The 25,199-nt window shown below is 43.4% G+C and overlaps 1 protein-coding gene across 1 annotated transcript; it reads left to right on the forward strand.

Annotated features, from left to right (window-relative positions):
• Nucleotides 1-2,223: 2,223 nt before the first annotated feature.
• LOC308298612 (transmembrane protein 272-like) lies at nt 2,224-4,967 on the forward strand (the record flags this gene model as incomplete). The annotated part of the gene is made up of 3 exons (XM_080742255.1): nt 2,224-2,248; nt 2,907-3,113; nt 4,708-4,967. The coding sequence occupies 3 exons, from the start codon at nt 2,224-2,226 to the stop codon at nt 4,965-4,967; spliced, it is 492 nt and encodes a 163-aa protein (XP_080598381.1).
• Nucleotides 4,968-25,199: the final 20,232 nt, after the last annotated feature.

Raw genomic sequence — 25,199 nt, forward strand, 5'->3', positions numbered from 1 at the left:
ATTTGGGCGTGGCCTATATGTGTTTCTGGTAATAATATTAGTGTCGTTGCTTGTGTGATTAGACAACACACTATTGAATTTAGAAACAGCAAAAACACAAACTGTATAATGCATCTCTGGGGAAAAAAACAGCAGACACATTTCACACCTTAAGGAGAGGCTCAAATGCTTGTTGAAACAGATAGTGTTTTTAGGTGGTTCTTAAAAATATCCAGCTCTCAGGCCATGAGCTATGGTATGGTATGAGGAATCCTGGGTTGAGTTAAGGATATGATCAGGAGATATTACAATGCAGAATGGATAAATATTTGTGAGTCTTCTGCTAAATTCAGGAGTGTTGGGCAGGCATGCGTGAGGTGACAAAGGAAAGGGGCTGGATTAAAAATTTATGGGTATATAATTATGAGGACAAGGCTCTGCCCCCATGCTATTTGTTGCCATTCGTGTCATAAGAAAACGAACTCGATAAGCCCTTGAAGAACTGAATACAGAATCTTGATTCCAGGTAGGTAAGTGTGTGTGTGTGTGTGTGTGTGTGTGTGTGTGTGTGTGTGTGTGTGTGTGTGTGTGTGTGTGTGTGTGTGTGTATATATATATATATATATATACACAAGTAAAATACCAAGTAAAATAAAAATACAGAATATGTATATATATATATATATTCTGTATTTTTATTTGACTTGGTCATATACAAAGAGTCCCAGAAGTTCTTATGTTTAGGTGCATATACACCTGAACAAATATTGTGAGAAGGTGAGCATTGTCAGCCTGGTCTGGACTGCAAAGCATATACTAGAAGCAGATGCTGTGTGGATAAAATCTGTAGGAGTACTGTGTGTTTAACACACGGACGGACAGGCAAGGCGCAACAACATCTCGGCCATGAAAGAGACAATGAAAAGCACCAATAATTTTAGCTAGACTCTGTTTCAGCAAAGATCTCAAATTCAAACCCTGCCATAGGCCTATGTGTAGGAATGCTGTTGTACTCCAGATAAAGCATGCGCCCTGCATGGAGAAGTTTTCAGACCTACTAGTGTACTGTAAAACTATCAACCTCTCTGTTCAGGAAACACACACAAAATATTATTCGCAGCACACAACCTGTAAGTTTGCATGCCTTTCATGCCATTGACAGAGCAGCTACAGTACCTATGATCAGTGGTGGAAAAGGTACTCTCATTTCTTACTTATGTAAAAGTATCAATACTGCAATGTAGACATACTCTGTTACAAGTAAATGTCTGTAATTCAACATTTATTTGAGTAAACTAAAAGTACAAAAGTGTTGGCATCAAAATGTACTTAAAGTACCAAAAGTAAAAGTACTCATTATACAGAATGTCCCATTTCAAGTTTTCAAATGTATAAAAATCTTCTGAAAATAGCAGATCTACTAGGTCACAATGCAATGCATTGTGAGCATTAGATGTCTGTTGCTGGTCAAGAATGTGTTATATGTAGAAAAGGTGACCTTATTGCAAACCATTCACAACTAGAAGCAGTGCTCTTCCGAGCACAGGTCTCCACCAGGCCACACAAATCGGCCTGTTATAGCGCCACCATGAGGCTGATTTAAAAAATGTGGGGCAGAGGTTCTGAATTAGCATCCAGGGAGTGTGTGTGCTCAGTTTGGCAGCGATCGGGCCAACGGCGCCGGAGATTAGCTGGTAACAACCAGGCCACACAAATCGGCCTGTTATAGCGCCACCATGAGGCTGATTTGAAAAATGTGGGGCAGAGGTTCTAGATTGGCATCCAGGGAGTGTGTGTGCTCAGTTTGGCAGCGATCGGGCCAACGGTGACTGAGATTAGCTGTTCACAAACTGCGAGGACGCACGGACGCACGCACGGACGCACGGACGCACGGACGGACGGAGGGGAAAACATACTCTCCCTCAGCCTTCGGCTGGTGGAGACAATGAACCTAGGCTATTGTATAGTTGTCATATCTTGTTATATAATTTTTCTTCTGTAGGCTAGAGTCATCGACGTTTACAATGTCAAACAAAGATCTGCTAACGAGATCTATACATCACATCAAACATCCTCCTCGACCTCCAACACCCGCTGGACTAGGTGAGAGACATAAGCATGAGCTGAAATGTGTTCAATTATCCATGACACAGTTGGTGTTGAGTTGAGTTTACTTGCAAAGTAAAGATTTGTTATATTGTGTTTCATCTTCCCATAGCATGGTCCAAAGTGACATTATGCATCATGCCCATTGCTCAGATTGCAGTAGGTGAGTAGAGCTGCAGCTCGAGACCCAAAGTCTCCACAGAACCCAAAGTTACAAAAATACATCACTTGAGTTCCCACCCGACTCAACGCATTGTGAGCTTGTAGATCTGCTACAAATTTTTAAACTTTTTTCTGGAAAACATTTTAATCTTTTTGTAAATTTGTGAAACCCTTTAGGAACAAAAAAAATCTCTGAAACTATTTTGGGGGAACAAATGGGTGATTTAAAGGGCCACACCAGTGACATTTTTGTGACCACAAATGGTAAATGGTGCATTTATATTGCACCCTTATCCAAGGCGCTTTACAGAGAATGCACATTCACACACACATATTCATACAGAGGAAACCATGCAAGGCACCAACCTGCTCACCGGGAGCAACTAAGGCTAGGGCTCCACCAAAATGACGGCGTCGTGCCGGCGTCGGACGCCGTCAAAAAATGAACCGGGGCGAATTTGAGCGTCCGACGCGGACGTTGACGTCGGCAGTGGAGCACCCTTCATTGATTAAAACGGGAGCGTTCCCAGCGTTGACGTTGACGCGACGCTCGACGCGCCCGGTGGAGCCGGGGGGTAAGGGATTCAGAGTCTTGCGTGAGGATGGTACCGCCCGCCCATTAAGAAACTGCTATAGACTCATCCTTACTCCTCCTACAGGTGCAGTGTACCTGGATGAGTGCCCCAGACAGCCCTACATCCCCATCTACTTGGTGGTGGTGGGATGTTTTGGCTTGTGGCTGGCTGTGCTTTCCTGCTTGCCATGTACCCAGGAGCCTGAGGACGGCACCGTCAGCCCCCTCAGCCGATTCTGCACTACTTTGAATATCCTGATCCTTCTCTTCCTCATCTGCTGGTTCATTGGTGGTGAGTTTGAAAACTTGGTTTCAAAATGAATGGATATATGACATACTCCGACGGGTGCATAATTCCTTGTCCGTGTGTTCTCACAAGCCGCCATTTTGTTCTCTCTGTGTACCAGGAGCTCAGTTCTTAACTGCAAGGGTCCCAGTGCTCTCCACTGATACAATATTATATTTTGGCTGTGTACCATTTTTCAAAAGTGTACAGTATTTCATACCCTCTCCCTGATGGTCTTTGGCCTCTTTTCTCATTGGGCAATCTTATTCAGATGGAAGGGGAATGTTCCACTGGCCCTGAGAGTTATGTCGTCTTTAAAATTTGAGAAAATCCACTTGAATAATTTCTATAGGAATTGTGTGTCACCTCTTGCACATTTTCAAAGTACTGATGTTTTGATGCAAATATAGTATGGGTTGTCTTTGCTTTTGACTTCCTACACGGAAGCACGACACACTCAAAGCCCACAGCTCACAGATATTGTGGTTAGTTATCGAAACTCCACTATACTGTGTGTGTGTGTATGTGTGTGTGTGTGTGTGTGTGTGTGTGTGTGTGTGTGTGTGTGTGTGTGTGTGTGTGTGTGTGTGTGTGTGTACTGTACATAAGTACAGATTCTGAGGATTTGTACTTTGATTTGAGTGTTAGATTTGTTGGATACTTATTACTCTTACTCAAGTACATTTCCAAGACACATATTTGTACTCTTACTCAAGTACATTTCTAGGAAGGCTGAGTACTTTTAGTTTTTATTATTATTATTATTTTCCAAAAATGCAATTGGCCATGCTGTGTTCGTCAAAGAAGGAAACCTATCACAGTAAACTGGGATCTACGTAAAAGCGGAAATACATCTTCCCCTACCCATATAAGGAGAACGCCAAGATAGCCACGCTCGCTCTTGTTTATCAAGTCAAAACAAAACCGCTGCAATGGCCTTATCCTAAGGCCATGTTTGAGTTTGCGGGAGTGAAAAAGAAAATGCAGACAGACAAAACAATGTATATTTTCAAATGCTTATTGTGTTTGAAAAAGATAAACTACATCGCTGCTTAGAACAACTCCACATCCAAGGTCCTATAAATTAATTGTGAAAAAATACAGTAATTCATTGATATAAAAAATAACATTTTACTCTTAATCTTACTCTTACTTTTACTTCAAGTACATTTTAAAGCACGTAGGCCTACTCTTGAATACTTAACTAGCCTACATTTAAAAGTAAGTACTTTGTTACTCTTACTCAAGTAACATTTTGACTGAGGTAGTTTTGACCAGAAGTATTTGTACTCTTACTCAAGTACTACTATACAGTATGTACAGTATATAATGTCACAGTGTTTGTACAGTGATATTGAGACCAGGAGTGCTCGTTTTCTACCATGACGGAGGCGCGCCGACTCAGCGCCGTTAGAAGTTGTAAACCAGGGGGCCAGAATAGTAAATATTGTGGGGACTGCTTCTGCCATCAAAGGTACTAGCTGTACTAGAAAGCGAGCGCTCCTGGTCTCAATCCCACTGGGTCTCAAAAACACTGTAACACATAAAAAATACGATGCCATAAAATATCCCCCCCCTCCCCCCCCCTCATTTTCTCCAGGTAACAAGTGGGTCTACTCCATCTATGAACCCAACTACAATAAGACTTCAACGTTGAATTCAACATCATTGGATGAATATTGTGACAAGACTCTCTACCTGTTTGCTTTCTGGACCATTACTCTGGTCTACATACTACTGGCTCTCTTCCTGTTAGTTGGCTGCTATTACTGCTGTGCTGGCTGCTATCGCTGCTGTGCTTTTTGCCGCAAGGCTTATGTGTCTGCCACTGCCGAGGAGGCCGCAGAGGAGGCCGCCTAGGAGTTCTGACCAAGACATAAGCCCCTTTTCTACTAGCCTGGCTTGGCCAGACTATACTGTACCTCTGTATGATGTAGGCTACTCACATGTTTTATGTTTAACAGTGAAACAGTTAACCTTGAGTTCTTATTTATAACACTAGAAGCTGGCGTCTAGTCGGCGACCTGGCCAACTCGGAACAATGTAAATAGGGAATGAATGCCCCGCCCTTTAATGCAAACCCCATTATACCTGTTGTCATAGGACCCGTTTTGACCATCTGTTTGCCTGTGTCCATTTATGCCCATATATGGAGATATCTGTATCTGTCTGTCTGTCAGCGTCCATTTTATGTCCATATATGGAGATCACTGCAGATATAGTTCTGGGTCCATTTTATGCCCATATATGCCCATATATGGAGATATCTGTCTATCTGCGTCCATTTTATGCCCATATATGGAGATCTCTATCTGTCTGTCTGTGTCCCTTTTATGCCCGTATATGGAGAACTTTGTGATTCTGCGTCCATTGTATGCCCATATATGCCATATATGGAGATATCTGTTTATCTGCGTCCATTTTATGCCCATATATGAGATCTCTGTCGCTTTTTGTTTGTTTCTTCTTTAAGCAGAATACGCAGCCTGCTTAAATCTGCATCATTCAAGTCACCCTCCCAGTCCCACGCTTTGTTGCTTGTCTTATGTTTGTCTTTGTCTCTTTTATTTTCTTTTTCTTTTTTGGAGCGGGAGAGTGAATTCAGCTTGAGTTTTTTTGGAGAACTTGTTTTTTGTCAGTCTTGTGCTGTTGATTTAGCTTGTCTTATGTTTGTCTCCTCCGTCTGCACCTCAGCCAACCCAGATCTCGACTACTGATCCTTGTTCTCTTCAGCAAAAGCTGTAAAGTAATTTAAATCTGCATCATCGATGTCCTCCCAGTCACCCTCTTTGTTGCTTGTCTTATGTTTGTCTCCTCCTCCATCTGTTTGTCTGTGTCCCTTTATGCCCATTATGGATATCTCTGTATCTGTCTGTGCCTCCGACTGTGTTGCAGACACAGTGCCGGTTCCCCCTTTAAAGGAGTAGTTCACCCCCAAAATTACTTTTTTCCCATTGATTACTCATGCCATGGAGAGTAGAGTTCAATAATATTTTTTGTTTTTTGTCGCATTCCTAAGACAAAAATGTGATAACAATAAATTTACCCCCATTCATTCCGGATGGTGACCCGTTTCGAAACGGGTCACCATCCGGAATCAATGGGGGTAAATTTACTCAAATCAAATTTTTGTCTTAGGAATGTGACAAAAACCAAAAAATATTATTGAACTCTACTCTCCATGGCATGAGTAATCAATAGGAAAAAAGTCATTTTGGGGGTGAACTACTCCTTTAATGCAAACCCCATTATACCTGTTATCATAGCACCCGTTTTGACCATCTGTGTGCATGTGTCCATTTATTCCCATATATGGAGATATCTGTATCTGTCTGTCTGCGTCCACTTTATGCCCATATATGGAGTTCTTTGACCATCTGTTTGCCTGTGTCCATTTATGCCCATATATGGAGATATCTGTATCTGTCTGTCTGCATCCATTTTATGCCCATATATGGAGATCTATGCAGACACAGTGCCAGTTCTGGAAAATCCTGATGTCAGACATCAGAATCCGAACCTTTCGTGCTGGTTCCAGAAAATCGTGTATCGGGTCGGGTCGAGGCCGAGCACTCCACTACCTGCTGCGGTGGGGAACGCGCGTGCCGAATTTGAAATAGGGAATGAATGCCCCACCCTTTAATGCAAACCCCAATATACCTGTTGTCATAGGACCCATTTTGACCATCTGTTTGTCTTTGTCCACTTATGCCCATATATGAAGATCTCTGCACACACAGTACCGGTTGCGGAAAACTCTGATGTCAGACATGGACGAACGGTTCTCGAGATACGCGGATTACATACATACATACACACTCACAGAGATTTTTTGTTGACTCATGTGGCGTACGTGATGTCAGAGCCTTTTATGAAGTGATGTCACAATGAGTCAGCGCTTGCGCCGATTTCCTCCGGAACAGCCTGATGTCAACAATCAGCCCCGCATAAGGAGATTCCGAACGTTTCGCGCCGGTTCGGGAAAACCGCCCATCGGGTCGCGTCGAGGCCCGGCACTGCACTCGCGTGCCGAATCTGAAGCCGGTGGGACGAACAGTTCTCGAGATACGCGTATTACAGACAGACAGAGATTTGTCGCATATATAGATAGATAATCTAATGTGTTTTATCAGTGACCTATGGAGTGGTGCATGTCAGATAAGATACAGTATAAATGATGGATGTATATGGCTCTTTTAAAAGTCGATTCTTTTATGTAACTATAATAAACTATAATATCTATTGTAGGCCAGAGTACACCAGTACAGTACAGCTGTGTGTTGTGAAAGGACCTCATTGTAAAGTAGTCTGGCATGTCTAAATTGTCTAATCCATGCAGTTTTAACATAATTCTTATGTGTTATGTGTTTCAATTCAATTGTACACTGTGTGGCCCTTCACTTACTTTATCGAAGTCAGTAAGGCCCTCTGAAAATAAATGTTGCCCACCCCTGCTATGGGGCTTTTAAGCCGTGACATCATTTTGTAGTCAGACCTCCAAGCAGATTTATTGTCAATATCTGTCCCTCGCTATTTCAACAGATCCGAGACAAAAATAACGACTAAAGTATAATTCTACCACTTTCCTTTCAACAACAAAGGAGAGACAGCCGCTGATACGAACGACCTACGGCCTGGTCGCGACCTAGGCCACGACCTGGAGGTCGTAGGTCCCGGTTCTGGAGGTCGTAGTTCGCGGTACATACTTGTTAGGTCGCGGCCGGTCTAGTTTCGCGACCCCCGGCCGTGGTTGCGCCACCTCGGTCGTCCCCGGGCCGTTGTTAAAGGTCTTTTTGCAGAATATTCTAGAGCAGCAGCGCTATTCAACCTTTTGAAGCTTGTGATTGGCTGAACCGGAGGTAGGAAGCGCTCCATTGTAGTCACTTGGACCGCGCGAGGTGCACCAAAACCTATCCTTAACCCTAACCCCAACTCTAACTCTAACCCTAACCTTAACCCTAACCCCAACTCTAACCCTAACCCTAACCCTAACCCTAACCCTAACCTGCCGACACTGAGTAGCTAACCTGCCGACGCTGTTGAAAACGAGCGCTCCTTCCCTTAGCAAGCGTAGAGTTTCTAAACTCGCGTCCCTTCCCTTAGCAAGCGTAGAGTTTCGATCGCGGCGCTCCTTCCCTTAGCAAGCGTAGAGTTTCTAAACTCGCGTCCCTTCCCTTAGCAAGCGTAGAGTTTCGATCGCGGACTTCCCAGGTCGCTGAATTACGACCGAGATCGCGCAAAACCTCCAGAACCGGGACCTACGACCTCCAAGTCGTGGCCTAAGTCGCGACCAGGCCGTAGGTCGTTTGTATCAGCGGCTCTTGCTGGAGAAAAGAGAAGAAAAATGTGTAAATAGTAAAAATAGTAAAAAGATTCGCTTTTTTGGGGGGCAAAAGTTCTCCTCTGCCTACAAAATGATGTCAGACTTAACAGCCCCATATATACTGTATATATTTTTTTTAAATAAGTAATTGAAAGACTGTGTGTAATAGTTGCTGAAACATGCAATTCAACGAGATTTCTACCCTCATGACATGCATTCATATGATGAAAGTAATGACCAGCTTGTTCTGCTGCTGTTTTATTTAAAGGTGTATTGACCCAGGGCCGGTTCTAGGATTATAGTGGCCCTAAGCTAGACTTTTTTCCCCCAAAAATCAGGGGTGAAAGTGGCTTGAAGTTCTTGCCGGAGATAAAAATCAGGGACACCTCTTGGCCACGGCTGAATAAAAATCATGAAATATGAAAATGAATGATAGTGATCCACAGATAAGCCTTAATACTTTTGATGGTTTAATCTGTTAAAAAGCCTGTGAAAAGAACCTATAGTAGCAAGTTCACATGTTTAACACTTTCCATGCTACTGTTTACTGGCCTGCTCTATTCCCATGCCACCATTATAGGCTACTATTTTCACCAGTCTTTCTAGCTCTACTGAGAATTATCAAAAAGACAAAAAAATGTCTCCCAGTAGGTCTATCTCAAATAAAGTGCAACTCGTGCACTTTCACCAGAAGTTAACCAGGGGTTTCAGCTATGTTTGGTTCTTGCGCTATATTAGTTTTAAAACTGTCTGCTCTTCCCCAGAGTGGAACAAAACAAACAGAAACAGGAGAAATTGGCCCTTTTGTGAATGACACTTCAAGCATTTCTTTCTCTTGAACCTTTTATTTTTTGGCTTCTGTGACATCATACATGTACTTTGTATAAAGTATTGTTGTCAGACAAATCAAAACGAAAAAATATATAAAAAAAGATTTTCTTTGTTTTTTTTTATAAAGAAATAATGTTTAGTGTGAAAATCTCTGTAGTTCTATCTATATATATATAGGCTATACTTTATGCTCCGCCCCAGGACACAGCCGCGTGCACAGCCGCGTGCACACTGCACGCAACGCGTGCACGCAGCGCTCAAACAGTAGCAGTCACACACGCGCACACGACACGCGCGCACAGAAGAAAAACACCACGTTTTCTGATGTTTGTTTGGCTACTATGCAATGGAATGGAGTCTTCCTAGTGTACACACAGCGCACGCTCATAGTAGGCACACGCGCGCACACACGAGTCGACACGACGACGCACGCGGCATGCTCAGTCACACGCACGTCGTGCGCGCACACGTGGAAGAGAAGCCCAAATAGCCCACGTGTTGTTTCTGTGCTAAAAACACCACAAAAAGAGGACATCTGGTACAATGACTCACACAGGACGAGGGATTATCGGGCTATCATCTTCGCTGGCGACCCCGCCTGTTGATCGGCCTAAAACCACCAATAACTGGAATATAAACTTTATGCGTCGTGTGTAGTGGAGATAACAAGCTGATCTGGCCGATAGTCAGCTCCCAAAAGGTTTCTCTCTTTCGGGCGGCTAGGGAAACGCTTGCATTTCGCGAACATTTCTTACCTTTTGTGAACATTAGATCCTAGGATCCCAGGTAATGCAAGTCTCTAATCTGTTTACTTGTGAAGCGTGGAAGAAAATCGAAGCAGCGCGTTGAAACAAGGAGTTTAAATTGCTCATCTTTTCAGATGGCCCAATGTTTTTAGCGTGGTCACGTGGTATAAACATAGTGGGGAAAATAATGCACTGGCTGACAACATGAGCGATATAAACATAATGTTTACATTGTCAAAGCAAGTGTCAAAAATAAAATGATAAAAGTTGAAAAGGGGGAACATATATACAGTTGGAGGGGGTACAGCATTTTGTAAACAGCTATGTGGCATTGTGTCATTTTATATATATAGGCCTACAGGGTATAAAGCTTTTGGAACAATTAGCAGCATTGTTTTTCCTCAGTACAATTTAGATAGAATAAGAAAAAAGACTCAGATGTAAAATGCATTTATAAATAGCTGCTCTGTTTCATACTGTATGTGCAGCAGGTATAGATGTCCATCCACACACACACACACACACACACACACACACACACACACACACACACACACACACACACACACACACACACACACACACACACACACACACATATGAGTAGGCTGACCAGGTATGCAGACACACATGCTTCTGGGATCTCATTGAAGCTGCAGTTTAAATTAATGGCCCAGCAGAAGTCGCTGTTTCACCTTCTACCGGTCCGGTACCAAAAAACCTTCAGCTGTTTCTCCTTCCTCTTTGGCCGAGCTGACCCCGGTGATGATCACTAAAGAGGTCCGACCCAAGACATGGAGGAGGGTTCAGGATATACATCATGGGTCTACTGCAGCGGTCTTCAATGTTTTCAGGCCAAGGACCCCTTAGTTGAGAGAGAGATGAAGTAGGGACCCCCACAACCTTTTCATAGTTTCATTGTTTAACAGCACTATCCTCAGTATATTTTAGATTCATGTCAATTTCAGATATTCAACCACTTGAACCACCAATAAATACTTAATAAACTTGACCTCTGTACTTAGTCTGCTCTTTTCCCCCCTCTATTCACCTTATTTCTGGCTCCGCCCCGGCTTCCTGTTCATATCCTGAAACAGGCTGAAAAACATCATTTGGTTTCCTGTGTCCTTGCATTAATAAGCAATTTATTAATGCAATTTATTAATGCAATAAGCAATTTGTGTCAAAATAGTAGTTGCTTATTGGGCTTACTTTCTAATATTTTTAACACATCGGGTGCCCCTGGATTGCCCCATTTATCCCCTCTCGCTGCCCAGGCCCACCACCATTGTATTGAATCCGGCCCTGCTGCGTCAATGCATGCGTCATGACGTCACTTGGTCACATGAGCGCAGACAGGATGTTATTGTGTAACTTTCTGTATAGACCAGTGTTGATCATAGCTGTTAATTGCCGATCAAAATTTGGACATTTTGCCGCACCCCGCCACAGTTTTAGCCATAAAACAAACATCAGAGATAAAGGGCGTTAAAGATGGGGAAATGCATTGGAGTATACGGAGAAAAACAGCCGCGCGATGCTCTCAGCGTCGACTCGAAGCCTGGGCCTCCAGAGACATCAAAGAGATTGGCGTGTAGACACCTCGTGGGCATCCCATGAGCATATTTGTCTACAGTCGCAGAAACCCCATCTGAAAATATGTGGTGCCAGGGACTTCCACACAGATTTGTGTTTTAGATTTTTTTCCTCAGTATTTTTTAAATAGCAAATATACAAGCTCACAATGTGTCGCAATGGACCGTGCCATTGGTCAGTAGGAGACTGAGTCTCCTCCGCTGGTCATCAAATGATTGGCTTAGGAATGTGACAAAAACAAAACTATCTCATGATTTCTTTTGGGGGGTGAACTACTCACACATTAATACAGTATCTGACTTAAAGTCCTGTTCGCAATTTGGTGTTAGGGGAGTTTCTCACCTGAACTGAGTCAGTGGGTCCCTAGACATGAATAATCACAGAGGTGCTCGTCCGCCATAGTGCCAGGAATGGCGCAATGGCCATGTCAAATATGGCTGCCATCGGCTATGATGAAAATCCAACTTTTCTGTTTCTGGGTGTATATGCACATGTAATACCTCTATTTGGACTAATTGTGGTGTGGGGAATTCATTTCTGATATTGTTTTGACCATTTTGGGTGATTTGGACCTTAAAAGGTTATGGTCAAGGTCATTTTGCTATTCCGAAGACCGTGGGCCATAACTTGGCCATTGTTAGGAGTAAAAACAGGTGCAGTAGGTCTAAATCAACTAATGCTGACATGTATAATTCATTTCTGACATTGTTTTGACCATTAAGGATCATCTTGTCTTTGAAATATCAATGTCAATGCCATTTTTCAAAAACGATTTTGTTCATTACTTGCACTTTTATAGTATTTTTTGTAAGTTTGTCACTATTTTATAGTAAGTTTGTTTTGTTTATAACAAAAGACATACTAGTGACAAATACAACAAGTAAACATCCACATTTAACTTTAAAGGGGGGTTTTAAATGGGTGTTTAAATGAGCAAATAAGACTATTTACGAATAAAAGTGACAAATAAAATCACACAACAAAAGCACACACAAAATTAAATAACAATTTCCCTCAAAGTGCACCATATTGTGATTGTGTGCATCCAAGTTAGTATGATGTGTTTTTACAGGATGGATTTGCCATTGTTCCATGGCAAAATATGATGCACCGATATCCATCAGCAAGGCAGCCATATCCTCGAGAGTCGAAGTGTTCCTTGCATCCATCCATGTTCCATTGGTTCTAGTCTTTCCTCAGGTTCCTTGGCTGTTGCAAGCAGGTGGCAAGACATGCACTAGAAAGGTGCCTTGTTGGTATCAGCAGTTGTACTTCTCTGCAACCAATGCTGTGTCTTGTTCTGTCAAGGTCTTTGCCTCTCCAAAGTGTGTTAGATATTGTATTTGGTCAGAAGCCATAGCTGCATGCTTAGTCCCCACCTGGCCCATGCAGTCATCTCCAGTTTCCAAGGCATATGTCCCCTGATCACTGTCTTGGCTAGTGGTGCTCCAAGATGAGAGACTGCTTGATGCTGTAGAAGCATGTGCCGCTGCACACCTAGTGCCATACTGCTACCAGATCTACTTAATCCCCAGTGCTTGGAAGTATCACTACGACAACTCTCTGGCGTCCACTCATAATCCTGGCGACCCATTATTCCCTCCATTAGGTTACGGTTATGGGTAGGTTTAGTTATAATAGGGCCAGTTGACTCCACAATCCACATGTACCAGCAGCTTGGTGACAGCCTCCTCAATCTAGTTCAATCTTTGGGATCTCTTCACCTCCAGCCCCTTTTGCAGGGAGCCACTCATCATCATCAGAGATAACAGACGCACCCATCCCTCATCAACTTTACAAATTCTGGGTGTCTGAGGAGAACACACAGCTCTCCAGCTGTGTGTTCGGAATATGGTGTCCATTCAAGCTTGTGGCGATGTAGGTAGAACGGCTGCCTTGGAATCTGAAGGTTCCAGGGTCGATTTCTGGCTCCTCCTGCTTATTTGTCGAAGTGTCCTTAAGCAAGACACTGAACCCCTAACTGCTCCCGGTGAGCACCTTGCATGGTTTCACGGTGTGAATGTATGTGTGAATGTGTGTGTTAATGGGCAAATGTGAAATATATTGTACAGTGCTTTGGAGAAGAGCGCTATATACTGTAAATGCAGTCCATTTACCATTATCAGCTCTGTTGTCTCTGTTGATGATGTCGCTAGTGGAGAAGAGATCCCAGACATCTTGAATAGGATTGAGGAGGCTGACACCTGGTGCATGTTCAGCCTCCATTATAACTAAGCCTATCCTAACCTTCACTAACCTAATGGTCAGAATAATGAGATGTCGGAACTATGAGCGGACCCCAGAGAGTTGTTGTCTCCTTCACATTACTGCTATATTACACCCCATATTTCCAAGCACTGGGGATGAAGGAGATCTGGCAGCAGTATGGCTCTGGTGAGACTCACTTCTACTGCATCAAGCAGTCTCATCTTGGAGCACCACTAGCCAAGACAGTGATCAAGGCACATATGCCTTGGAGACAGGAGATGACTGCATGGGCCAGGTGAGGATTAAACATGTAGTTATGGCTTCTGACAACAAACTTTGGAGAGGCAAAGACCTTGACAGAACAAGACACAGTATTGGTTGCAGAGAAGTACAACTGCTGAGAACAACAAAGCACCTTTCTAGCGCGTTTCTTGCCACTTGCTTGCAACAGCCAAGGAACCTGAGGAAAGACTAGAACCAATGGAAAATGGAACAGGACATGACATAAAGGCTTGTCCTGTTGTCCAGGACAAGTGCCCATACTATGGAGTGGAGGGAGCAAGGGGGGTCATTAGCCGTCCTTTTGTTATTATTTCAATGTATGAAATTTTTATCCGGACAAGTGACTTTTGTCCCCGGACAAGTGAATGGGAAATATACTTGTCCAAAGGACAACTGCCTCAAAAAGTCAATGTCAAGCTCTGATGGATGGAAGGAGCACTTTGACTTTTGTACACTCCTGCCATGTCTGAAACAAGACACTCGACACTGATGGAGTTCTGTGCATCATATTTTGCCATGGAACAATGACAAATCCATCCTGTAAAAACACCTCATACTAACTTGCATGCACACAATCACAATATGGTGCACTTTGAGGTAAATTGTTATTTAATGTTGTGTGTGATTTTGTTGTGTAATTTTATTATGTCACTTTTATTCGTAAATAGTCTTATCTGCTCATTTAAACACCCATTTAAAACCCCCCTTTAAAGTTAAATGTGGATGTTTACTTGTTGTATTTCTCACTAGTATGTATTTTGTTATAAACAAAACAAACTTACTATAAAATAGTAACAAACTTACAAAAAATACTATAAAAGTGCAAGTAATGAACAAAATCGTTTTTGGAAAATGGCATTGACATTGATATTTCAAAGACAAGATGATCCTTAATGGTCAAAACAATGTCAGAAATGAATTATACATGTCAGCATTAGTTGATTTAGACCTACTGCACCTGTTTTTACTCCTAACAATGGCCAAGTTATGGCCCACAGTCTTCGGAATAGCAAAATGACCTTGACCATGACCTTTTGAGGTCCAAATCACCCAAAATGGTCAAAACAATATCAGAAATGAATTCCCCATACCCCAATTAGTCCAAATGGAGGTATTACATGTGCATATACAGAAAAGTTGGATTTTCATCATAGGCGATTGGTGGCCATATTTGATTTGGCCATTGCGCCATTCCTGGCACTATGGCGGACGAGCACCTCTGTGATTATTCATGTCTAGGGACCCACTGACTCAGTTCAGGTGAGAAACTCCCCTAACACCAAATTGCGAACAGGACTTTAAGTCAGATACTGGATTACATAGCCTTCAAAACATGAGTGATGTGATTATAAATAAATGTTCATCTTGTTTGGCTTCCTCCCTGTAGGCTTGCTCACCGATACAACAGGAAGTGCAACATGCTGTATGTGCAGGGAGGTGAGTAATATGAGGGTTGAGGGAGAGTAGGCTACACAGCAAGACATTTAGCCTATTCATTTCACTTTGAAAGTAAAGTGTTACCAACGTAACAACACACACATACAACTTCATAATATTATAGTTTTTTTCCCCCAATAAACTAAAATTGATTTATGATCTGTTCTGTGCCCCATCTATGGGGTAAATACTTACTGAGTTGCAGTGGAATAGTTGTTACAGTAACCCTGGTTGGCCACCAGGTAGAACTAGTGGTAAAGCCTTTGCCACTGCTACCAGGGGAATAAAGGAAAGAAAAGACGTTTATTATGTTCTATTCTGCTCAAAGGTGCAGTCGCAAAAGTGCTAAAATAGTAATCGTCCCCCTTCCTAATGAATGAATTATCATCTTTAAGCTCAAGATGCATTGTAAACTTATAGATCACAAATGATTAGAGTTGTATTCCATCTTCCATCGTTCCATTAATTTGTGCGTTTCCCCGTGCTATTTGTTGCCATTTGTGTCATAAGAAAAGGAACTCAAGAAGCTCTTGAAGAACTGAATGAAGAATTGTTTTTTTTACTTACAAAGCGGGACACTTCCGGTTATCAGCAGAAATACAAGCTCACGTCGCAAATGCCGCTCGCCTTCTGCGCAATGCACAGGGATGTTGGAAAGTTGTGGAGAGTTCCAGAAGTTCTTACTCATGTTTAGGTGCATATACACCCGAATAGACTCTAGACTTTCAGCCTCAGCCTGGTCTGGCATCTGTTGAGAAGGAGCACCTAGGAGGGACTGGACAAGTAAAGCTGATTTATGTCAGTTGAGATAAAGGGCTCTATTTTGATTGTCTTAAGTACCAGCTCTTATGCCTTAAAGGTGATACACCATGCATTTAAAAAGTATTTATGTCATATTGTTTATGTACAAACGGCAGCAAATCTGGACAGCCTGTTTTGAGAACCCGTGGGATGCTTTTAACCTCCACCTTCCCAAAACCAGAGAAAGACACAATGGTCTGAAATGGGACTTTGTGAGGATAGAAAGGTGCTAGTGGGACCCCAAAAAAAGGTTTTAAAATAGGAAAAGTGAATTTTCATGGTGTATCACCTTTAACTTTAAGGCCTGTCCATACTTTCTCCGACCACCAAACTTTTCGTTGGAAAGGTCTGGCTCAACTACAAAATGACATCACTCGCATCTTCTGAAAAGCATTTACCCGAATTAGAGTTCAGAAAACTGCACGTTGGAATGGTCGGAGACAGTATGGACAGGCCTTTAAGTTAAGGCATAAGAGCTGGTACTTAAGAAAATCACAATCGAGCCCAAAAAAGTTTTAAAAGTGTCCAATAGTAATAATGACAACTAAATTATAATAAGACTCAACAATCATATTCCATGATCCACAGCATCACCATCAGACCTCACCTCTGCATCAAACTATTGTGACACTGCATTCCTTTCAATCCTGTCATGCCCTTCATTAATCACTCATCGTGCTCATAATTATCTGTTTTGACTATCAAGTCTTCCTCCATTGTTGGCACCTCATCAATAAAGACTACAACACCTGTTCACCTTCATGGAAACCACAACTATTAAAGCTACTGTGGAGTTTCACTTTGACCGCCCGACAGGTGAGCATAACAGCAGAGAGAGACGGGGATAGAGACAGAGGCACACAGAGACGGCCCCGCCTCCCACTGGGATCCATCGTTGAAGGGTGGTACCTACCTATCTGCTTACTTAATCAGCTTGATTGGAGCCAGCTATACAGGAGCCACCCCAAACAACTGCCTCTGTCTCATTCCTCACTGGTTCCCTATGCTGCTAGTTGTGGCTCACGCGGTAAGGTGAAAACTCTCCACGCATTCTCTGTTCATGAACATTAATGTGACCTGCTCAATAGTAATTCAGCTCTCGTTTACAGGCAGCTAGATGGACTCAGATACTCAACTAATACTCACCTGAACTGGCCTGGAAACAAGGAGCTTAATCACAGGAAAGCGGATAGCGAGCGTACCCTGAAAAAGGATGAATCTAAGTTAAAGAAGTAACCGTTTATGTCCTGTTATTTTCCGTATTTTAAGTACTCACCTGAGGCCCTACTTCTAAAGTACTCACCTGAAGTCCTACTCTAAATGTCTTACCTGAAGTCCTACTCTAAGTACTTACCTGAAGTCCTACTCTAAGTACTTGCCTTGAAATGACGTTTGAGTTGCTCTGCTGCTATTTCTTTTCTAAATAAACATAGCCCGTTTTTGGGTGACTGTCACATGCTGGTATAGTGAGGACCCAAAAGCAGGACAGCCAGGCAGGTTTTGCATCAAAACCCCATGGTTGGGTGTTTTAATAAACAATAGTTGAACACTGAACAGAACAGAACGGAAAAGAAATCACAAATACAAACTAACTAATGCAGTGACACCAAACAATGACTCAACAAGGACTGACTGGGGAACAAGACTAATATACACATGAGGACTGATTGTCTCCACCAGCCGAAGGCATGGGGGAGAGTATGTTTTCCTCTCCGTCTGTCCGTCCGTCCGTGCGTCCGTCCGTCCGTCCGTCCGTCCGTGCGTCCTCGCAGTTTGTGAGCGCCAAATCTCAGTCGCCGTTGGCCCGGTCGCTGCCAAAGTGAGCACACACATTCCCTGGATGCCAATCTAGAACCTCTGCCCTAAATTTTTCAAATGGGCCTTTTCTTTTTTTTTTTTCTTATAATTTTTATCCCACAATTTTGTAACCCATTTTTTCACCCAGTGCTAATTGTCTCCACCAGCCGAAGGCTGAGGGGAGAGTATGTTTTCCCCTCCGTCCGTGTGTCCGTGCGTCCGTCCGTCCGTCCGTGCGTCCGTCCGTGCGTCCTCGCAGTTTGTGAGCGCCTAATCTCAGTCGCCGTTGGCCCGGATGCTGCCAAAGTGAGCACACACACTCCCTGGATGCCAATCTAGAACCTCTGCCCTAAATTTTTCAAATGGGCCTTTTCTAGCGCCACCTAGTGGCCGATGTTTCGCGTCCGTGCGTCCTTGCAGTTTGTGAGCAGCTAATCTCAGTCGCCGTTGGCCCGGTCGCTGCCAAAGTGAGCACACACATTCCCTGGATGCCAATCTAGAACCTCTGCCCTAAATTTTTCAAATGAGCCTTTTCTAGCGCCACCTAGTGGCCGATGTTTGCAAAACACATTTCTGTGCCCTATTCTTACAGATTTTGTCCAAAAATCCTACAAATCGGTAGGCAGTATCTCGACAGTCATGTGATCGACACGGATCTGTCCGATTTTGCATATTCCATCCTGATTGGCTAAGATTGGCTTCCAAAGTTTGTAGGATTGCGTGCGTCCTCGCAGTTTGTGAGCAGCTAATCTCAGTCGCCGTTGGCCCGGTCGCTGCCAAAGTGAGCACACACATTCCCTGGATGCCAATCTAGAACCTCTGCCCTAAATTTTTCAAATGGGCCTTTTCTAGCGCCACCTAGTGGCCGATGTTTGCAAAACACATTTCTGTGCACTATTCTTACAGATTTTGTCCAAAAATCCTACAAATCGGTAGGCAGTATCTCGACAGTCATGTGATCGACACGGATCTGTCCGATTTGGCATATTCCATCCTGATTGGCTAAGATTGGCTTCCAAAGTTTGTAGGATTGAGCCGTTTTGAACAAAATGCCTCAAATCACAAACGCAAAGTGCAATTATCATGAAATCGCGCACACACGTTCCCACTAGGCCGAGGAAGAAATGCCACGTATTTTTTTTTAAATCAGCCTCATGGTGGCGCTATAACAGGCTGATTTGTGGTTTTACCTATAACTCCACCGATCAGTTCACCAGGACGCACGGTCTGGTGGAGACCTGTGCTCGGAAGAGCACTGCTTCTAGTTGCCTATGTAATCCTGGGCTCTGCTCTCCCTCTGCCGCGCCAAGGGAGACAACGGACTGACCTCATGCTTCCTTCTATGCATGAGGAGTCCAAGTTGCTTCTTTTCACCTGACAGTGGAGATTTCCCTGGTTTGGACATAGCGCGTGGAAGGAACACGTTATTCCAACCAGTTCCTTTCCCCTCCATCAGGCGCCCCGGCTGGCCAGGGGGAGGCATTATTGAGACCAGGATTACGTGCATGTTTTTGTGAGGGTATCAACCCTAGGAGACACGGGGAGAACATGCAAACTCCACACAGAAAGGCCCTATCGCCAACCCCACCTAGGGTGTGGGCGCTGATGACGCGGAGGAGGAACACGACATCGGCCAACTAGTGGCCGATGTTTGCTAAACACATTTCTGTGCACTACTCTTACAGATTTTGTCCAAAAATCCTACAAATCGGTAGGCAATATCTCGACAGTCATGTGATCGACACGGATCTGTCCGATTTTGCATATTCCATCCTGATTGGCTAAGATTGGCTTCCAAAGTTTGTGGGATTGAGCCATTTTGAACAAAATGCCTCAAATCACAAACGCAAAGTGCAATTATCATGAAATCGCGCACACACGTTCCCACTAGGCCGAGGAAGAAATGCCACTTAATTTTTTTTAATCAGCCTCATGGTGGCGCTATAACAGCCCGATTTGTGGTTTTACCTATAACTCCACCGATCAGTTTCAAACTTTGTAAGCGCACTCCCTAGAGGCTAAGGATAAACCTTTGCCCTGCCGACTTATGTAAAACTAATTTTTGGATATTACTCCTTGAGATTTTATCCAAAAATCATGCAAATCGGTACACAGTATCTCTATAGTCATGTGATCAAGTCCGATCCGTCTGATATTTCATATTCCATCCTGATTGGCTAATATTAGCTTCCAAAGTTTGCAGGATTGCTCCGTTTTTGAACAAAATGCCTCAAATCATCAACGCAGCTTGCGATTACCGCAACATTTGCCATACATATTCCCACTAGGTCAAGGAACAAATGCTACCTTTTTAACATTGTCCTGTTATAGCGCCACCAGCAGGTAGACTTTAGCAAAACACATTTTTGGAAAACAATGCTTGAAATCATGCATGCAGCGTCCGATTGCCATGAAAGATCTAAGGTGAAGAACATATGCCACCCTTTTTACATTGGCCTATTATACAGTAGCACCACCAGGACGCACGGCCTGGTGGAGACCTGTGCTCGGAAGAGCACTGCTTCTAGTTACACATGAGATACAGCTGGATAGACAATATAGAACCATGACAACTAGAACATGAACACAATACATAGAAATACAAGACCTAGACAAGACAGGCAAAGTCTGTGACTGTGACAGTACCCCTCCTCTAAGGACGGCTCCTGACGTCCCACAATGTCCATGATGAGGATGGAGAGGGGCATTGAGAGTTCTCAAAATGACAGTTCAGGTTGACAAAGGTGGTTAGGCAGGGGAAAGGGTCTGAAACCCCCAGAGCATTCTTCCACTGCAAAACAGGAACAGTATATTGAGACGTGGTCCAAAGGGCAGGGAAAGGGGCCGATACCCCCCCAGAGCTTTCTTCCACTGCCGGACAGGAAAGGAACATAGAACCCATGGGGCTGAAGAGAAGCTGCATCGACACTCAGTGCTTCCACAACCAGAACTTCTGAGGAGTGATCGGAGCAGCAAACCAGGACTTCGAGGAGCAACACCAGAACTCCAGGACCAGGACATCTCAATCTAACCTGTCTGTGCTTCGGTATCCCTCCAACAGTCAAACCAGCCAGCGCATCAAACGACTTGGCCCCCCAAAAGTCAACTAGCTGGAGCTTCAGATGTCCATTTCACCAGGTGTAGACAGGCTGGGTCTGGGTGCTGTCCGCTGCGTCCAGTGTGGTCGAGTCATTCTGTCACATGCTGGTATAGTGAGGACCCAAATGCAGGACAGCCAGGCAGGTTTTGCATCAAAAACCCATGGTTGGGTGTTTTAATAAACAATAGTTGAACACTGAACAGAACAGAACAGAACAGAAATCACAAATACAAACTAACTAATGCAGTGACACCAAACAATGACTCAACAAGGACTGACTGGGGAACAAGACTAATATACACATGAGGACTGATTACACATGAGATACAGCTGGATAGACAATATAGAACCATGACAACTAGAACATGAACACAATACATAGAAATACAAGACCTAGACAAGACAGGCAAAGTCTGTGACTGTGACAGTGACATTGCACTGTCTCCGAGTGTGGAGTGGTTTTAGTTCTCCACACTACGTTGACAAACTAGTTTAGCTGGTAGAACTTGTCCTCAAGTAACACTTATTGTCTCCACCAGCCGAAGGCATGGGGGAGAGTATGTTTTCCTCTCCGTCCGTGCGTCCGTCTGTGCGTCCGTCCGTCCGTGCGTCCTTGCAGTTTGTGAGCGCCAAATCTCAGTCGCCGTTGGCCCGGTCGCTGCCAAAGTGAGCACACACATTCCCTGGATGCCAATCTAGAACCTCTGCCCTAAATTTTTCAAATGGGCCTTTTCTTGCGCCAACTAGTGGCCGATGTTTGCTAAACACATTTCTGTGCACTACTCTTACAGATTTTGTCCAAAAATCCTACAAATCGGTAGGCAATATCTCGACAGTCATGTGATCGACACGGATCTGTCCGATTTTGCATATTCCATCCTGATTGGCTAAGATTGGCTTCCAAAGTTTGTGGGATTGAGCCATTTTGAACAAAATGCCTCAAATCACAAACGCAAAGTGCAATTATCATGAAATCGCGCACACACGTTCCCACTAGGCCGAGGAAGAAATGCCACTTAATTTTTTTTAATCAGCCTCATGGTGGCGCTATAACAGCCCGATTTGTGGTTTTACCTATAACTCCACCGATCAGTTTCAAACTTTGTAAGCGCACTCCCTAGAGGCTAAGGATAAACCTTTGCCCTGCATTTTTCACATCAGCCTTTTATAGCGCCACCTTTGGGCCGACTTATGTAAAACACATTTTTGGATATTACTCCTTGAGATTTTATCCAAAAATCATGCAAATCGGTACACAGTATCTCTATAGTCATGTGATCAAGTCCGATCCGTCTGATATTTCATATTCCATCCTGATTGGCTAATATTAGCTTCCAAAGTTTGCAGGATTGCTCCGTTTTTGAACAAAATGCCTCAAATCATCAACGCAGCTTGCGATTACCGTGACATTTGCCACACATATTCCCACTAGGTCAAGGAACAAATGCTACCTTTTTAACATTGTCCTGTTATAGCGCCACCAGCAGGTAGACTTTAGCAAAACACATTTTTGGAACACAATGCTTGAAATCATGCATGCAGCGTCCGATTGCCATGAAAGATCTAAGGTGAAGAACATATGCCACCCTTTTTACATTGGCCTATTATACAGTAGCACCACCAGGACGCACGGCCTGGTGGAGACCTGTGCTCGGAAGAGCACTGCTTCTAGTTAGATATTATTTTACATCATATCTTATTCCCAAGAACAAAGAATGAATTCAAAGAAATAAGACACAAGAATGCCAAAGTCATGTACTTGTAGTTATTGTATTGAGAGAGATCAGGCATAAGGTACAGTACAGGACGTTCAAAGGTTTCTCTCTCTCCTTATTACAGAATGGACAAAGCTTAAATGGACGAAGATAAGTATTCTTATCAATAGCAGATGACGATAACAAGATGACCGTAGTGACCAAGGTGAGGTCAAGATGTTTTCCCCGTTGGTATCTTCACGTGCCTGATCCACATCGTATCTTTACCCGTATCCAAATATCATGATGTCATACAAGTAGCCAGGTCGGCTGGTGACCTGGCATGGAGTGTTGTTGTAGAAGAGTGGAGACAAGACGGGCCTTGGCTCACCGATATCCTCTTTAATAGACAACTGTTTTTTTGATGTTTTGAGAGAGATCCCACAACATTATCCCGTAGTCATGGAGTTGGAGTGACCTATAAGTCATTTGAACCTCATACTGTATATCAGCATCGTGTTATTGCAGAATGGACCCAAAGTTGGAGGGAGAGACACAAAGTAACTCATATTCAACTCATACATTCATAACTAGAAGCAGTGCTCTTCCGAGCACAGGTCTCCACCAGGCAAACTTTGGAAGCTAATATTAGCCAATCAGGATGGCATATGAAATATCAGACGGATCGGACTTGACTATAGAGATACTGTGTACCGATTTGCATGATTTTTGGATAAAATCTCAAGGAGTAATATCCAAAAATGTGTTTTACATAAGTCGGCCCAAAGGTGGCGCTATAAAAGGCTTATGTGAAAAATGCAGGGCAAAGGTTTATCCTTAGCTTCTAGGGAGTGTGCTTGCAAAGTTTGAAACTGATCGGTGGAGTTATAGGTAAAACCACAAATCGGCCTGTTATAGCGCCACCATGAGGCTGATTTAAAAAAAATAAGTGGCATTTCTTCCTCGGCCTAGTGGGAACGTGTGTGCGCGATTTCATGATAATCGCACTTTGCGTTTGTGATTTGAGGCATTTTGTTCCAAACGGCTCGATCCTACAAACTTTGGAAGCCAATCTTAGCCAATCAGGATGGAATATGCAAAATCGGACAGATCCGTGTCGATCACATGACTGTCGAGATGCTGCCTACCGATTTGTATGATTTTTGGACAAAATCTGTAAGAGTAGTGCACAGAAATGTGTTTTGCGAACATCGGCCACTAGGTGGCGCTAGAAAAGGCCCATTTAAAAAATTTAGGGCAGAGGTTCTAGATTGGCATCCAGGGAATGTGTGTGCTCACTTTGGCAGCGATCGGGCCAACGGCGACTGAGATTAGGTGCTCACAAACTGCGAGGACGGACGGACGGACGGACGGACGGACGGACGGACGGACGGACGGACGGACGGAGGGGAAAACATACTCTCCCTCAGCCTTCGGCTGGTGGAGACAATTACCCATCGAATCCTCAGTTTTCAGTACAGCACCTGTTCACCTTCATGGAAACCACAACTATTAAAGTTACGTTGATAAACTAGTTTAGCTCGTAGAACTTATTCTCCTCATGTCCTCAAGTAACACTGTCCTCTGAAAAGCCATCTGTCTTTAAATAATATGTAAATATAACCATATGAAGTAAAATACACACCCATTCACCTTTGCAGTGTTGCAATGTAAGATGGAAGCACTGTCTGTACCGATAAAATAATTTTGATTTTTCTTCTTTTTGACAAGGGTCTCGTTTTGGAATGTTTAGGAGTGTTGTGCAGGCATGCATGAGGTGACAAAGGAAAGGGGCTGGATTTAAAAAGTATGGGTATATCATTATGAGGACAAGGCTCTGCCCCCATGCTATTTGTTGCCATTTGTGTCATAAGAAAGGGAACTCGAAGAAGCTCTTGAAGAACTGAATACAGAATCTTGATTCCAGGTAGGTAGGTAGGTGTGTGTGCTATTTGTTGCCATTTGTGTCATAAGAAAGGGAACTCGAAGAAGATCTTGAAGAACTGAATACAGAATCTTGATTCCAGGGTGTGTGTGTGTGTGTGTGTGTGTGTGTGTGTGTGTGTGTGTGTGTGTGTGTGTGTGTGTGTGTGTGTGTGTGTGTGTGTGTGTGTGGGGAAATGACTTTAAAGTTTAAATTTTCTTGAGTACTGTACTCAAGTACTTTACTTGAGTGTTAGATTTATTGGATACTTATTACTCTTACTCGAGTACATTTAGGAAGGCCTGCATTCTTCTAATCTGCCTTTTATAGCACCACTAGGAGGCCGACTTATG

This window comes from Nannobrachium achirus (genome assembly GCF_963921795.1).
Source record: "Nannobrachium achirus genome assembly, chromosome: 14".
Taxonomy (NCBI): Eukaryota; Metazoa; Chordata; class Actinopteri; order Myctophiformes; family Myctophidae; genus Nannobrachium; species Nannobrachium achirus.